The 17496-nt window shown below is 35.1% G+C and overlaps 3 protein-coding genes across 4 annotated transcripts; 1 reads left to right on the top strand and 2 right to left on the bottom strand.

Annotated features, from left to right (window-relative positions):
• The first annotated feature begins 312 nt into the window (after positions 1 to 312).
• LOC121768938 (protein BIG GRAIN 1-like B) lies at positions 313 to 2033 on the top strand. The gene has a single exon (XM_042165553.1). It carries the CDS (start codon positions 653 to 655, stop codon positions 1844 to 1846), a length of 1194 nt encoding a protein of 397 aa, XP_042021487.1. The 5' UTR covers positions 313 to 652; the 3' UTR covers positions 1847 to 2033.
• Positions 2034 to 11647: 9614 nt separating this feature from the next.
• Positions 11648 to 14052, bottom strand: LOC121769528 (omega-amidase, chloroplastic-like). Of its 2 annotated transcripts, XM_042166363.1 has the most exons (10): positions 13866 to 14052; positions 13652 to 13768; positions 13352 to 13573; positions 12785 to 12878; positions 12631 to 12705; positions 12437 to 12515; positions 12340 to 12355; positions 12138 to 12218; positions 11961 to 12043; positions 11648 to 11870 (listed from the first exon to the last, which is right to left on the bottom strand). In XM_042166363.1, the coding sequence occupies exons 1-10, from the start codon at positions 13881 to 13883 to the stop codon at positions 11804 to 11806; spliced, it is 852 nt and encodes a 283-aa protein (XP_042022297.1). In that variant the 5' UTR covers positions 13884 to 14052; the 3' UTR covers positions 11648 to 11803. The 2 variants fall into 2 exon arrangements, 1 of the variants encoding a protein (XP_042022297.1); XR_006043596.1 differs by lacking the exon at positions 12340 to 12355.
• A 473-nt stretch (positions 14053 to 14525) lies between these two features.
• LOC121769464 (mediator of RNA polymerase II transcription subunit 31-like) lies at positions 14526 to 16903 on the bottom strand. Its single transcript, XM_042166268.1, has 5 exons — positions 16596 to 16903; positions 16423 to 16520; positions 15288 to 15384; positions 15033 to 15111; positions 14526 to 14954 (listed from the first exon to the last, which is right to left on the bottom strand). Exons 1-5 carry the CDS (start codon positions 16634 to 16636, stop codon positions 14685 to 14687), a joined length of 585 nt encoding a protein of 194 aa, XP_042022202.1. The 5' UTR covers positions 16637 to 16903; the 3' UTR covers positions 14526 to 14684.
• Between the last annotated feature and the right edge of the window lie 593 nt (positions 16904 to 17496).

Genomic DNA, 17496 nt, shown 5'->3' with positions numbered 1-17496 from the left:
ATTACTCAACGTTAACTTGTCCCAGACGTTTCACGAAATTGGACTAACTCGATGACGATATTATTCGAGACTAATTTTATTTCAAGAAAAACTAAGATTCATAAGCCAAAACTAATCTTACATTATTAAATCATGGGATAAATATTAAGCCATATGACCTATTTATAATACTAAATGTTACTATCAAATTGAAACCAACATAACGATAGAATACACCAACTAGAAAAAAATTGAAATAAGAGATACACTTGCCATTCCCCCCCCCCCCCCCCCCCCCCCCTCTATATAAAGCTCTCCCCATAAGATGGAGAAAAAACTACACAAAACAGAACTCTCTCAAATTCTCTCTCTCGCTTCTCATAAGCGTGCTGGCAAGCTTTGAGTAGGCGATGCGCCACTCCATCTCCTTCCCCCACATCAAATGAATGCCATTGTTTCAACTGTTTTGGCTCACCAAAATATTCACTCCAACTGTGTGTTGTGTGTGTAACCATTTCTGTTCCTTCACATGATTGTGTTTCCCTTCTATCGCAGCTCTCTCTCTCTCTCTCTGCAGCTTTTGGCTCTCTCTAAGCAGACAATAAAGTTCTCCTTCCCTAATTTCTCCTTTTTTCTGATTTCTTCGCTTGATTTTGCGCATAATTAACCGATCATGGTGGAGAGGTGCGGTTACGGAAGGGAGAGCGAAATCTCGCATTTCACCTCCTCGAATTCGTCGTTTTCCTCGAGTTTGCTCGACGCGATCTACCGCTCGATCGATCAAGGAGACGAGCAGATGGCGATCTACGGCGGAGGAATGAGGAAGAAGAGCTTCGGCGGCGTAGAAGGCGCTAACGTGCGCCGCGGCGTGTTTGAGCGTGATGAGGAGATGGAGAGTTTCCAGCGCGCTTGCATGATTGAAAAATGGGTGGAGAAGAAGGTGATCGAGAAATCCGTCGGTCGGAGGAGATCCGTCGCCGATTTCCAGGTGAAGAAGCTGCGGAAGGATCGGGAGAGTTCCAGCTGGAGCTCCTCCGATTCGAGCTCGGGCGGCGCCGGTGTATTCTTCTCTTCGTCGGAGGCGGAGTCGTTTCAGGTGCAGCGGCCGAAGCCGATCAGAACGGGGCTCGAGAAGGAGAAAATCGCAGCTAATCGCCGCGAATCGGAGCAGAAACCTAAAATTGAAGGAGGATTCTCGAAGACGAAGCTGCGCGCGCTGAAAATCTACGGCGATTTGAAGAAGGTGAAGCAGCCGATATCCCCCGGCGGAAAACTCGCCGGATTCCTAAACTCGCTCTTCCCCGGAGGAAAAGGCAAAATCGGCGACGAATCGCCGATTTTAAAATCCACAACCGCCTCGACTTGCTCTTCCGCGTCGTCTCTCTCCCGATCCTGCCTCAGCAAAACGCCGTCGTCAAGAGGCAACCACTCCTCCGCCGGCGCGAAGAGATCCGTGAGATTCTCTCCGGTGAGCGTGATCGTCGACTCAGAAATCAACAACAAAAAGCAGACATCATCAAATCGCGACGCGGCAAGGAATCAGAATCAGAGCAGTAAAAACAGCATCAGAAGCGCGATCAACGAAGAGCTTATGGCGCACGTGATGGATCAGAACCGCCGAGTCGAGGATGTGGCGAGGGATTTGCTGAGGAATTACCAGAGGCAAAATCAACAACCACAAGCTAAACACGAGGTTTTCGATCGAGATTTCGACGACGACGAAGATGATGATGCAGCAAGTTGCGCGAGTTCAGATTTGTTCGAGCTCGATAATCTCTCGGCGATTGGGATGAAGATGTACAGAGAGGAACTGCCGGTTTACGAGACGACGCGGCTCGATTCCGCAGGCAACGGATTAATCTATTAAAATATTTAATAATGGTTTAAGTATTAGTAATTAAGAATATTAGTATGTAATTTTAGTTTTTTTTATTATTATTGGTTTGGGGGTTTACGAGTAGTATCTGACTGTAATCAATTTAATTTTGTGCATTGTTTTCTTGGTAGTGTGTGTCTTTGGTGGTGGTGAATAAAAGTATGTGAATTCAAATAAATTTGAAAATGTTGTTAGTAAATTAATAATTTGGGATTAAATGGAAATGTGAAGCATGCAGTGGAAAAGTAAAGGTGAAGGATCTGAGGTGGACAAGATTATGGAGAGAGGTTAAAGCAAATGCTCTGTTTTAGTGTGACTGTGAAATACCCATTCGGAACCTTTTACTTTTATTTTCTTGAATTTGGGGGTCTAAATTAATTTAGTTTTTTTAATAATTTAATTGAATAATATGTTTATGTTTTTGAATTCGAAATATTTGGGCAACAGCATATTTTTATTTAATTATGTTATTTATACATTGCAATGGTAATACCAGTATTTAATTTCTTGAAAGCTGACGACCAATATAGTTTATTAAATATTTCTATAGTTTATTAGTTGTTGTTTATCTTCGTGGTTTCTGGTTCTTGTCTTTGAGGTTATTTATTTATTTGTGTATTTTCGTTATTGTTTTTGTGTGTTTGTCTTTATAATTTTTTTTTCTTTTATTTCGTCTAACTTTCAGGTATTTTGTTATGTGTTGTGTGATTGTAGTTTGAAGCTTTTCCTTTAATTGATTTGGAGATGCTTATAAAGTTTGGCTTGAACATTTTATACCACTAGCTAGACAACTTATAAGAGATGGTTAGTTTTGAAAGCAAAGATGTAGCAAGTGATGAAGATAAAAAAAGATTGAAAATGAAAATTGGATGATGTATGTTTGTCGCCAAAAGATTGGGACATGAGATCTATGGTTAGATCTTTGTTGGTTAGGCAAATTAGTCAGAAATAGAAATGATAATGTTCTAAGATAAATGGAAACCAATTGTACAAATGCAATTGTTAATTTTATTTTTTACAGTTAGTAAGCACTAGCTAAATCATCTATCATTGATTGGGTTGTCACTTTTTTGCTTCATATTTCCACTACTTCACCACCAAACTCATTATATTTAATTGAGTAACAAATTAATACTGTACTTGGTAATTTGGTATACAATGTTGGGGTGAAATAGTGACAATTCATTTTTGGTGGACAAGGTTTACAGATAACTCTCTAATATGCGATTTTTTTTTGTTTTGGATCTGAATAAAATGTTTACTTGTGTTTATATGTTTAATTTATTATTCTTTATATTAATTTAAAATTTAACTGATTCTGTAGTACTCTACTACTCCCTCACCATTTAAAAAGTCATTTAAAATTCATACATGCGCATATGATATGAAACCGAAGCCCACTTCAAGCCCGACTACTCTATATGTGCGCGTGCGAGATCGATAAACAAGATTTTCACCATCATGGTCATTCTTGTTCTTACACAAAGTAACTTGCATTGTTTTCATATTTCACCAACAAAGTTAACCAAAAATGATTAATAATAATTGTAGAAGAAATTCTTGCTATCAGGACCACCTTGAAATCGTGGTCAAGTTATCATAATAAAGTAAGTATATTAATTAACAATACATAAACAAAAACAACATATTAATAACATATTAATGCCAACACCAAGATTCTTTAACTCTTGAACTAAAGAAAAAGAAAAGCCTAACCTACGAACAATTTCCTAATAAAAAGTGTGCTATATAGGCTTTAATTATAATTGTCTAAATTCAACCAACAAAGTTGGATGGATGTAGGTGGCAAAGTACGATGTTTACATTATTCAAGTTCTCATTCATTATTTATTCGCTTATTATTAAAAAAAATACAAAAAAATAGAACCTTTAAAACTAAAATTATGAGTCATTTTCAATCCCTAGATTGTGAAGCTCTATTCAATTCAATCTAATCCCACAAGAAATGAAAATTTTTATTTTTGAATTTGTATATATTCGCAATAAATTAACGCATTTTCTAAAGAGAATTCAGTGTTCGTAAATTCTATTTTAAATGGGATTCGTAGCTTAACTATTCTATGCATAAGTGTGGTATTTAAATTATTGAAATATTAATAAATGGTTGGGCTCTAGACTTTACGCATGCAGCTTCCTTTGGCTCAATTAATTGAGATTTTATGAGGAACCCTACACAAAGCTAATCATTTTTTGATTTTTTAAATTTTTAATCACCAAAAGTAAAAAAGGGTGGGCCAATTGCATGCTAAACTCATTTATGTTCACATTAGGAAGTGAATCATTCTTTTCTTTTCTTTTTTCTTTTTTCTTTTTTCTTTTTTCTAGTGCTATGAATTTAATTTTTAACAGTTGATCTTCGTAAGATTTGATTTTATGACTATAAAAGAAATTATAAAATATTATGCTTTTTTATTAAATTACATTGAAATATTATTGTGAGTAGGGATGTCAATCGGGCTGGCCCGTCGGGTTTCGGGCCAACCCTACTCGGGTTGCGGGTCAATCGGGTGCGGGCTAATCGGGTTGTGATTTATTTCGGGTTATAAAAGCTCAGCCCTAACCCTAAAAGCTCGGGTTTCGGGCTAGCCCAGCGGGTTAATCGGGTTGGTACCGATAATATTAACATGCGATCAATCCAATAAATAATGATTAAAATTACTAATATTCATACAATGTAAAATACTTAATTATGATATATTTGAGATATATGCTTAAACTCAATCATAAACATGATCAAATACTAATATTTGAGATATTTCGTAGAATTTTAATGCATGTTTTAGAAATTTAAATATTTTTTTGTGAATTTGAAGTTTTTAATTTATTTATCAATTATTATATTAATAAAAATTCAATATATAATTTGTATATTTAATGTAAAATTGAAAGTTATTTTTTTAGTTAATATTAATCAATGAAATGTCAAATTAGGAGTAAAAAAATAAAATAATAGAAATTTTATCGGGTTTTCGGGTCTGGCCCTAATGGGTTGCGGGTTAATCGGGTGCGGGCTAATAGGGTTTTGATTTTATCGGGCTAGAAATTTCCAACCCTAACCCTATAAATTTGGCGGGCTATTCGGGCCAGCCCACGGGTTACGGGCTACATTGACATCCCTAATTGTGAGAAAACATTATCCAAAATCTAAGGTACTATGAACTTACTTGAGTTGTATTCCTTTTTGGGTTGTCCCAAGTTACTTGAGTCATTTCTCTTTTTGGCTAAAAACAAAAAATCTAATCACACATACTTTATTCTTTCTTTTACTTTACTCTCTCTTCTTTCTCTTACTTTATTCCCCTCTACTTTATTTAACTCACTAAATACAACTTTCTTAAATCTCGTGTCGAAAAGAAACGTCTCAAGTGGGACGGAGAGAGTACTAAGTACCATTAAGTACCGGAGTACTATATTTTAGAATTATTCAATAGATTTAATTGGTTGAACTCAATATTGATTTTGCTGCAAAATCAATCGTTTTCTAACTATATTAAATCAATATATTTCATCCGAGCTTCACGTGGAAACATTGACCTTTTTTCCCTTTTGCGAAATAGGAGTAATAAATGCAGATTTTTCGAAAATAAAAATTGAATGAGGTGTGCAATTATAAGATGAATTTAAGATGCTATTATCTAATAGTACTAATATTTTGCCAAAATAGCATAATTAAAACACGAAAATAGGCCCAAATTAAGATGATGTGTGCAATTATAGTAGGAGCACATTTTAGGCGTCTTGCACGACTCGAAAAAGCACCCAATTAAATAATATTTGCCCACTAATTCCAAACTAGATTTAAAATTATGAAGAATATATTTCTAATGATTAGAGATAGATACAAGGCAACAATTTAGTCAACAACTAAAAGAGTTGTGGTCTTTTCATTAGTATATAACCTAAACTCCCTATGATCTCATGATCATAATTAAGTTCCCTAATTAGCCACACATACACATAATTAGACTAATGCTTATATAAATAACATACACTAATACAATAGTTCGCCAAAAAGTTTCACTCCATTTTATGTTTTTTTTTTTTTCTTATATAAACTCATTAAATATCTTTTTTACGTCCCCCCCATTCAACTTTTGTATGCCAATAACTCTGTTCTCTTAAATTCAGTGTAAAATTTAAAGTTATATAGTCTATTATCCAAGATAAAAATCACAAGAATTATATATATATACTATTTCGATTGAAATGATACCTAAGGTTTATTGATTTTACAACAAATTTTCCTTAAAAATATCCGAAAATTAATTGTACTTGCATGTCACAAATCCATCAAATTTAATCATGTCCCATAAATGTCGTAAATCAAATATATAAAGTAGCACAAATTTAAATTTATCAATCAGTCTATTTGTGTTTATAAATCAACTTATATCAATAGCTACAATCAAAATCAACTCCATATACATGTCCAATTTGGTTAGTCTATTTCTGAATTGCAGCTATCGTATTTTAATACATGTCTCATCATCCAGATTGAGTTGTTACAATCACTGTTCACAAATTTGAGGGCAAATTTTTCTTTACCAACCATGCATAATTAATGTCACAAAACTTATTAAACTTATTTGTTTAATTGTTCAATTTTGGTGGCTAGATCGTTTTCGATGTGTTACAAAATTCCAAATAACATTCGCAAAACACTTTGACAAAACAACTAGCTGCGAAACGAACTAAAAAGAAGAAAAAACCATGAAAATAAACACACCAAAACAAACAACAATAGTACATGGAAGATGAGAAAACCACAATAAACATAAACATAAAACTTACAAAGGTAAACCATAATACTAAACTATTTCAGTCGTCTGTTTTTTGTAAATATAAATGTGTCATCTGCTGCACTAGTCGGCAGTTTCAAGAATTTAAATGTGTCTTATGTTACACAATATTTCAATAATTTTTGTGGCTACCTTTGAGTTTAATTTCTTATCTCTCTTTATCATTGATATATTCTTCGTTCCTACAATAATTGGAATCGTAACCACTCTTAAAATTTTTGTGTATTCATAAGGGTGCATAAGGGGTCGATGACTACACAATAACCCATTGATACATAGTTTTCTTGTCTCATTTCTTGAATTGCATTTATATCTATATCTCCAATATTGGTCATATATTCCCCACACGTTTGCGTCATGCACGTGTAATTTGTATAATTGTGTAAATACTAGCAAATATTATGTAGATGTGGGATGTGTTTTGGATCGAAAAATATTTTTTAAACTTGCAAATATATTGTGTGTTTTGGATCGTATTTATGCCTTTGAACATTTATCCATGTATAGATGTGGGATGTGTTTCGTTTTGCATCAAATTAAAAACTTATATTTATATGATTAAGTATTAAAATGGGAATAATTTTTTGTGTATGGATGTTCATGGGAAAGCCAAAAAAAGAAAAGGATGGTTGAAGTAGACTATACTTATTCTTGGTTGATGATTTGCCTTCTCTTACAGGGAACTTGATAATGACATGTCTAATTCAATACTTGTTGGGATCTATTTTAAATGGATTCATTACTAAATGTTTCCTTTTTATTTTATATTATTGTAAACAAAAATCAGTTAATTCCAAAATGTGAGATTAGTGGTTTTAACTCAACTTTGGCCATGTTGATAAAGTCATGAATAGTATGATAGTGACTATGATTTATTTTTTATGATAATGGCTATGAATAATTGAATTCTTCGTTGCAATTTTGAATTAATAAATGGAATTCTTATGTGGTGTGAGTTACAAGAATTTGGATATTTAATAAACAAATAATTGTGAGTAGAGAAGCTTTTTATACTTCATCGCAAGAAAATTAAAAAAAAAGCAATTCAATGTGAGTTCCAAATTTAAATGGAAGTTTCCCATTGTTCGTTCACATAATTGAATATCCAAATTCTTGTGACTCACACCACATAACAATTACTCCATATTTATTGATTTTAAATAATGTAAACCTTGTCATGTAGCGTTTAGTGGTTCGTATATACTTCACACAACCACTTATAAAACTAAAACCTATAATATCATTTCTAATTAAAAAAACAAATTAAACTATTTTAGTTTCTTCATGATACTCCTGCCATGCATCCGATATATATTGGCCTATTTCTTTTGGAATTAAATGTTTAAAAGCAATGATATATGATCTATTAATGTTCGAGTAATCAAATAATATTTTAAATGTGTGTAAATAACAAAAAGTATTCCAATAAATAGACAACAATATATTGGGAATAGGGAGTATGACGAGATCTTTCTATTTTTGTTCTAGCCCATTAATGGAATTTCATTTTAATGGACAGTAGATTTATTCAGAATGGGGGAATGACGCACAAGGGTTATGCGTCGTTCAAAGACGCATACGCATTATGCGTCTTACCCTAATGACGCATAACCCTTATGCGTCACGCTGGTAAGTATTCCCGCCTATCACGCGGGTGACCCGGGTTCGATCCCTATAAGAGTAATATCTATTAAAATGGAATTCCATAATAGGCTAGAACAAAAATAGAAATAACTCGGAGTATCACACTAAATAAAACAACAAATAAATTAATTTAAATTTACTAATGTAAGTATTTAACTAATTATATTTGGTATGGGCCCACCTATGAACTGGCAGCCTCAACTGAAAAACTATTTGAAAGCCCACAAGGCTTTTGAGCGCACGTGGTGGGCTGGTCCATATGGGCCCAGACGTGTCGGGCGTGTACACGTGTGCTCGCCATACTAACGCCACGTGGGACCCTTCCGTTTAATTAATCCCAGCCAATGAGAGAGTGGCGCGTGTATCACTCGCACGTGTGTCTTTCTTGGTACCGTAATTATAGGGTGGATTTAATAAAAAAGTATACTCTCTATCACCAAATTTCACTTATATATTTAGCAATTCGATTTAGATCCAAACTAGTTTAGCTAGAAATTATGAATTATTTTATGTGGAGATGAGAGTGTCCTTATAATCACCCCTCCCTTGATAGATGCTTGTTGAGAGAGATTAAGAAATTATTGAACTATGGTCATTCCTTCGGCTTTATATAGACGTTGCTATTCCATTATCAGACATTGTTATTCCATTATCAAACCAATATAATTAAGTATTCATTATTTAGGGGTACAGTTTACCCTTAGTACTACATTGGATCCGCTACTAGATTCAACCGCCGTCATTGACGGACCGATGACATGCCAAAAAGAAAAGTGAAGTCCAAGCCTTCAAGGAGAGCTACCGCACCGGTCATTGGCCCACAACAACTCTAAAAATTGAATTTAATAGAATTTTGCTGCTAATTGGTGGGTCGTTTGACCCCTCTTAATCCGTATTTATATTAAGTCAAACTCATAAATTAGACCAAATACCTCATATGGTTTTCCTCCACTTTCCCTACCTGGATCCTTAGATAACCTCCTTGTAGCCATTGCAAAATTTTATTTTACAAATATGTCCACCCATGCAAAAATTATTTGACAATAATTGAAACTTGTGAGATATTGTAAAAGAGAGAAGAAAAAAGGGGCAGAGAAAGAAGAGACATCGCAGCTTTATGGAGAATTAAAAGTTATATTAGTAGCAAGATGTAAAGAAATTAAAACATTTATGGAGAATTTTCTTTTTTGTTGATCCCAAGAAGATTTTGTACAATTTGATTTGATTTATAACAAGACAAAAGACCTTTTCTTTTCATTGAAGCAAAAGACGATTCCGTCGCCTTGACGGCCCTCACACTCCAATCCGACATCATGTGAGGAGGTGAGAGGGTTAAATCAGGGTACGCAGTAGCCCGTTAAGGGGAGACCTTAATCCACTGACTGTCAGAAACCCATCTTCCAAGGCCTCACACTTGTGCTTGAGAGATGGAAGCAACTACACGACAGCAGTGGAATTTGAACCCAGGCTCATTGCAGCAAGATCTATCCATCTGTTGCCAATTGCGCTACGTCCCTGCGGGCACCTGTTCTTTTCATTGAAGGGGAAAAAGAAGAGTGGTTCTAATAAATCTAATGGCAATTTTGAATTCTTTAACACATGATATTTCCTTCTAATTGTGATTTATTAGTCATGTGAAACATGTTTTCATGCGTCATTAATATTTTTTGCGGGTAGGAATAGGACATTGTCCTTGTCAAGAAATATATAATGGAATTTTAATTAACTTCCCAAAAATAGTAATAATAGCCGACATATCTTTTTATTTTGCCTAAACTCAAATTACAACACACTAAATATATCATTGCACCATTTCTTTAGTATCAAAAAGTTGTCGAGAATAGTTACAACTTACAAGAGATAAATTTTGATAGAGACTTAATAAAATTAATAAAAATTACAACACACTATGCAAATATATCATTGATCGATTTTTCTAGTTTTTGAAAATTTGTCAAGAAAAGTAAGTGATAAATTTTGACAGGGACTTGAAAATTTAAGAAGAGTCGACTTCATGTAAGGCTATTTTCATGGTACCTTCAATTGCCACAATTTTCTTAGTTTTGGACTATTATATCTTTTTTGATCGTGAAAGTCATTTTATTTTATCCACCTATTACTTTCCCTTTTGTAACAAAGAAATATATCGATCCATTCGTTCTTTATTCATACATGTTTGTTGTGATGTGCGTGGAATTTGATTATATGGTAGATAATGAGAAAAAAAAATTGTGTATACTTTTCATGTTTGATTGAGCAAAATGTGGTACCACAAGAATTTGGTAACCATAGTGTGACAAAGCTTAGTGTCATTATCTAATCTTGCCTTTCATTATCTTTAAAATTTTCTTCTTGTAAGCATGCATGTATATGTAAGTGTTTGTAGACACACACCATGCACAAATACAACATATCTAATGCATTGCTTGCCACTAAGTAGTACTAATATACAATGCATAGTGAAATAATTTGCTATGCATTATTTGTGGGTATACCTAACAAGGAATTTTAAAGATTGTTTATTAGATATTTTACATTAAACTTTTAATAAACGGCATGCCTTGATGCTAAGTCCCTTTCATTGGGCATGAGGATTCCAATAATTTATATTATTGTTACAAGATACATGTGTTTAGGTATATATATTGATTAAGTTGGTGTTCAGCTACTCAAGATAAATTGACATGAGATCATTCGAGATTGAATTTATTGCGATTAATTTTATCATAGGATGTCAAGACTGATAAGCCATGACTAATTGTCCCTAGATTAAATATTGGGACGAATTCACACAATCGAAAAATATTTATTAGATTTATTTCTATGTAATCTATTAAACTGAACATTTCTTTCTCATATTACTCGATATATTGATAGTGTGATATTATTATTATTATTATTATTATTATTAAATTATTATTCTTATTATAATATGTTTGGGCATACAGTTAGGCCAAGCCCATTATATTGCTATAAAGCTCCTTTGCTATGATCATGGGCTGGACCATCCACCACAATAATTATATTTACTACTCTCCAAATATAATTATTATTTAAAAATATCTTTTTGTGAAATAAAATAATGTTCATAACACGCATAAGTCACTTTTCCTCATTAACAAACGCAAAAGTTGCATGCTATTTTTCATATCAATAAATTTTGAAATTTGAAGTTAAATGCATATAGCAGATTCTATTATCATTTTGTCATTTTAAGTTAAATGCATATAGAGAACGCTTGAAATTGAGTTGATTTGATATTCCAAGAGTAATTTTATGAAAGGAGAAGTTCAACATTAACCTGAGATTAAGTGGCATGCCCCATCTATACAATCAAACAAATTTCACAATATTCAATCCATAGATTAAGTATTGGACTCTCTTTACATATTTACACAGCCGAACAACACCCATAATACTAAATCTGATCTAATCCATCAAACCGAACATCTGCTAAATGTTACACATGGGAAGACCAAACACATTAGTCATTTATGCCAATGAACTGATAAACATCCTCACGCCTTTGCTTCAGAATAGGAAGGCTCTCCCTAGCAACGTAAAAACGACTTAGTAAATAAGTGTATAAAAGGGGGGAGAGAGAGAGAGAGGAAAAACTAGAATAGTATTCGACCCGTTACCTAGTGATCCGAACCACAGAATAATCAACTTCGGCAACAACAACCGACTCATCATGCCCTACGGTGGCGACAATCTCACCCAACTGATCAAAATTGAAAGCAAACAACAAAATTACTTCTTCTTTCAACAAGCTCTTGATCACTACACAGAAAATAGAGAGTTTTTTGATCTAGTACCGGATTAACAAGAGTAGAATGGCCCCATATCGGGTATGAACCAGCAGAATCACGGGAAGGTGAGCAAGTAGCAACAAAAAGCTGAGACGACACAATCATAGAGGGTTCATTTCAAGCATGAGCGGAAACAATTTTTTAAAACAAAACTGGGAATTCTTAGAAACAAGAATCGATTGGCTGATCAAGGGCTGATCAAGCATACCTGGTTATCTACTGTCCTGAAAGTTCCAAGAATCGATTGGTAAGTGCACGGAAATAAGAAGATGAAACATGATAAAAGAGAACACGGGAATACTTGCCTTGCTCGTTGCTCGAGTTCCCAAAGTGCTTCGCCAGTGCTAATGTTGAAAGCTCCAGGGTAGCAAATTAAATGAGCACCTAATCATATCACACAGATCAAGAATATGGAAACTAAACAAAAAATAGTTAAGAAACAGGTTTAATTTCAGTAATTAGAGAAAAATATATATTGGGAGGGAGATGGAAAACCAACCTCTGTCCCTGTACAGCATAGCAAGCTCAGGGAAACCAATGTCATGGCAAATGCCAATTCCAATACAACCAACATCTACAGAGAGAGAGGTATAGCATTAGTTTTGATTTCATCTAACTATTGTAGCAATATTGATTTGAAATTTCAATCAAACCAGTGTCAACTACTGTAGGATCAGATCCAGCTGCAAATGTATCCGACTCACGGAATGCAATATCCCCTTCGATGTTAATATCAAACAAATGTATCTGCAAGCAATTATCATGCTGCCATCTCAACACTGTGTTTCCAAAGAGTCCTATATTAGATCGTCTAACTGTTAAGGTACTTTTTTTGAGTTCGAGATTTTGATATGGTAGGAGAGGCTTATACACCAAACATACATGATCCTCTTACAAAATTCTAGTTTTGCACATAAACTATATAAAATCCAGTCTATAAATATACGAATTTTCAACTTTTCTCATTTTGCAAAATTTTTAGCAGGATCTTAGAAGAGGTAGTTTGACTAATAGTGACGCGTTTTCGTTTCATCATGTCGTTCTGGCCTCCACATTGGCTTAAATCTACGCGAAGAATGGAAACAATTGAAGCAGAATTTATAGTTTATATGCCAAATCGTGTGAAAGTTCGTGTATTTTGACGCAATTCCCTCTATCAATATAGTCTAAATATGCATCTCAAAGTGTATAATAAGGTTGAGAAATCAAGAGATTCTTACTTTTCTGTGCTTAGCTAACAATTCTCCGTTGCTTGAGAAGACACAACAAGTGTTGTACAACCGATCACCACTCCGTTCAGGAACCGAACCTCCAACAACAATTATCTTCTGTTCACGAGCAACTTGCGACATCGTTTTGAACGAAGAAGCACTTTCTTCGTCCTCAAAATCCTCAGCAAATAGCGCGATGAAATCACTCGAATTAGGGCAGTTCCACAGCTCCTTGAACACAATGGTGGGGATCAGTTTTGAAGGGGAACAAATTAGCATAAAACGAGATGAATCGAGTGTTGAAATTACAGGTAAAACCACTAATTTGGCGCCTTGTTTGGAAGCGTACTCGATCGAGCTTCGTGCTTTCTCGTTGTTGACTTTCTTCTCTGAGGTGACTGATAACTGACACAGCCCGATCTTCAGCTGTGGTTAATCACAGAAAATAAGAAGATCACAATTATGTTAATGGAAGGCGCAATTGCTATTTTTATTTTAACTAGCTACCAATTTTTATGTTTACCTTACTGGTTTCCTGCATCCTCAGTTGATGATGAATCGTGATCTTCGCTTGATGAAGTAACGATCGCCGTCGCTGAGTCGCCGCCGGTGAATACCGCCTGCGTCGTCAATTACAAGGAGGGCAAGCTGCAGAGAGGAAATGGGGATGGGGAAGGGGGGTAGGGCGGTTGACGGTGGGGAGTTTTAAAATTTTAAATTTATTTAGTTTGATGTTTATTTTTTCATTTTAAATATAAGTTATTTATAATAGTTTCTTTCAATTTTAATTTAATACTCCCTCCGTCCCACATAATTTGACCCAGTTTTCCATTTTAGGTCGTCCCACATAATTTGACTCATTTCACTTTTGCCATTTTTTGTAGTGGACCACACATTTCACTAACTCATTCCTACTCGTATTTAATTATAAAACTAATATATAAAAGTAGGACCCACATTCCACTAACTTTTTCAACTCACTTTTCATTACATTTCTTAAAACCCGTGCCCGGTCAAAGTGTCCCAAATTATGTGGGACAGAGGGAGTAATTGGCAGTATATTTTTTTTTATGTTTATTTTAAATCTAAGATGATGCACATAATGAATTTATTTTTATGAAAATACCATTTGCAATTGCAATGATATTGAAGGGAGAAACGAACATACTACTACTATACTATATAAACATAAAACGTGGATTGATAGATGAATAAGAATGTACAATCGCTAAAGTGACAACACGCTTTCTGGGTTCAACTTTAGATTCTCACATTACATTTTATTCTCTACGGAATATTCGCGGACAAAATCTAACTGTTGATATCCCCAAAACAGAGGAAGTTACTTCCTTTTCCTTTTCTCGACCCCGCTATTTCTCGGGTCGTTTCTAACGGAAGTAGATCCATACTGCATTGGCGATGGAGCCTGCGGAGGGGTAGGAGGTATGTTGGAAGCAGCAGCTGGGATGGTAGTTGGTGGCAATGCCGGAGGGGCTGCAGAAGCTGGGGTTGCACTAACGGAAGATTCTGGAAGTGGCTTCGGTAGAATGTGCTTCAACCGGTTGCTTCTGTAGTTTTTCCAGAAGTAAAACTGTTGTCTGTGCGCCAACTCCTACAACCAAGCACAGAACGCGTACAACTTGTTTGAAAAGGCAATATTTTAGCGAAACTAGAGTAAGAAATTCAATACCTTGTTTGCAGGATGCGCCATTGCGTTTCTGAAGTTGGTATTCTGCAGAAGCTCGAGAAAGAAGAGGCAATGAGGATACCTAAAAAAATCATCGAAAAATCATGAGTGCATCTGATATATAAACTGGAATATATAGCGCGAAACTGACAAGTATGTTATGTTTTCTTAGTGCTCATGAAGACAAATACAATGCATACGAAAGTTGAAACGGACATAATATAAGTGGCAACTTGAACTTGGAGAACATATACTTACATAATGAACTTTAAGTACTCGGGCCTTTGCCAATATTGAAGATATTTCAGGTATCCGATAAATGCCTCATCTTCAAAGTACCTGTTTTGAGCTAAATCTGCACTGGAACGAAGGCAGAAATCAAATAACCGAGCCCAGCTATAACTATAACACATAAATCAAACCTAGTGCAACCAACACAAAGAGATAGAGGGCCAGAAAACTCATAAAACGATATCAGATGTAGTGACAATAACTCATTTTTTTCTAAGATACACCAACATCTAAGCAACGAGATAATGGTTAATGCAAAGTAGCATACTACTAGTATGCAGTGTCACTGCCACCAATTAAAAGTTGTGACGGAGAGAGTGAACCAAGCTATGGCAAACTGCAGCATATATGGAAATACGTAGCATATCTAATCAGAGAGGCATATTACTAAGGGCAATGAAATCTTTTTTGCACCAACAACAAGTGAATAACAAAGTCAAATTCCTAGCATAATTTCCAACAAAATCTGAATTTGCACCCAGCAGATACCCTATTGTCAAAAAATTTCCAAGATATCTCTCCATAAATCTATTCAAACAGTGTAGAAAGACACAAAATACTACTAAGATTTTACAACCGCAGTCCAAAGCACTATGGGATCAAAACCATTTCACAATCACCTGACATACATTATCCGTCTATTACATATTCTTGCACACAGCCTCTGTGCAACGCCCCCTTCTGTTGCATTTCTTCGAGCACCTTGTTCGCTTGATAAAACTCTACATTTACTAAAGGCCTCTCAAACTAATCACACCAGTCAACCTAAACCCATCTAATCATCAAAAATCAAGCTTTCTATCAACTATATCTTAACTAACCACAATCAATTCACCCTCTTCCTCGGATATATTCGGTAATAGCTTCGAATATCATACAAAAAGAGCAAAATCAAATAATCACCATTACAGCTCCCAATCACTCCTCACACTACCCAAAATCATCTGCCCCCTCGTTTAATTTTTAGTTATAGCTTCGAATTTCATGTAGGTGGTGCATTCTGCTAACCTTTTCCACACAACAAGAGAATAGATCCAACAACTTCTCAAGCTACAAATTTAGTGCTCCAATAAGAAATGGCAAGCGCGAAGGAATCACGTACAATGTATATAGGTGGGATTAGCAAGGCACTGGACGAATTCGAGCTCAAGCAAGAAGCGCTGGCGGCCATCATCTGGATCCTTGTACACATTTTTGGGCCTGTAATCGAACAAATTTTCATCAAATATGCGCCGGCGGAAAATATTGGAGCAAAAATAAATTAGGGGGGCTTACGGCGACGGAGGATCTGTTGCTTCGATAGAATCGGACGCCATGGCTGAGCTTCTAGTGGATTGTGTTAGGGTTTATAATTCAGATAGCTAGTCTCGTCGATAGTAATTTCCCCCATTTTTTTCCGATTGTTTGTCCCCTTTCTAAGGATTTTCGCGAATAGATTTCTTTTAGAGCATCTAGCGGATTTCCCGGCGTTGGTCAGTCCGGGACGTCCACCATTGCGTCGACAGAGGCGGCAACGGACGTCGACGGCGGACAAGAGATCGTCAGCGGTTGAGCACTGATGTCCGTCGGGTCGTTCGTCGTGATGTCCCTAATATCGATATCTTTTTTTAAAAAAAACTCTATATATATGGCTCGTTGCAAACTTTATATATACAATTTTTTTAAAAACTCTAACGCATGTATTATCGTCGAAAATGAAGGCCTAAAACAAAAAACATATCATACCGTTGGGATGTACCCCGTTCGGCTACCGGCAAACTATACAGATTCAATGCATAACATATAACTTTGTTTGAATCGTTTTTTGGTTTGTGATGGGTTTTTTGGTGAACTATATATTTTTTAATTTAAATATGTATGTTTTTTTAAAAAATTAAATTGTTGCATTTTTTCTGTATTCGTGTCAAACTTTTAATTCTGTAATTGTTAATTAGTGAAATTTTATTATTTTTCTTGTTCACCGGGATGTCCTTGAGGATGTCCGCTATTGTGCAGTGGGATGTCCTTATGACGTGACATGAGGTGTTTTTGGGATGTCCGTGTGCTTGTCTGCCAGGACATCCGTCCCTACTGCGAATGCTCTTAGATATTTCGATTTCGATTTCGATTTCGATTTCGATTTCGATTTCGATTAATTTTTATAAAAACTGAAAAAATAAGAAAATTAAGAAATTAC

Source organism: Salvia splendens, chromosome 15, assembly GCF_004379255.2.
Source record: "Salvia splendens isolate huo1 chromosome 15, SspV2, whole genome shotgun sequence".
In the NCBI taxonomy this organism is placed as follows: Eukaryota; Viridiplantae; Streptophyta; class Magnoliopsida; order Lamiales; family Lamiaceae; genus Salvia; species Salvia splendens.
The sequence above is the reverse complement of the archived record's forward strand: the minus strand, read 5'-3'. Positions and strand labels throughout refer to the sequence as shown.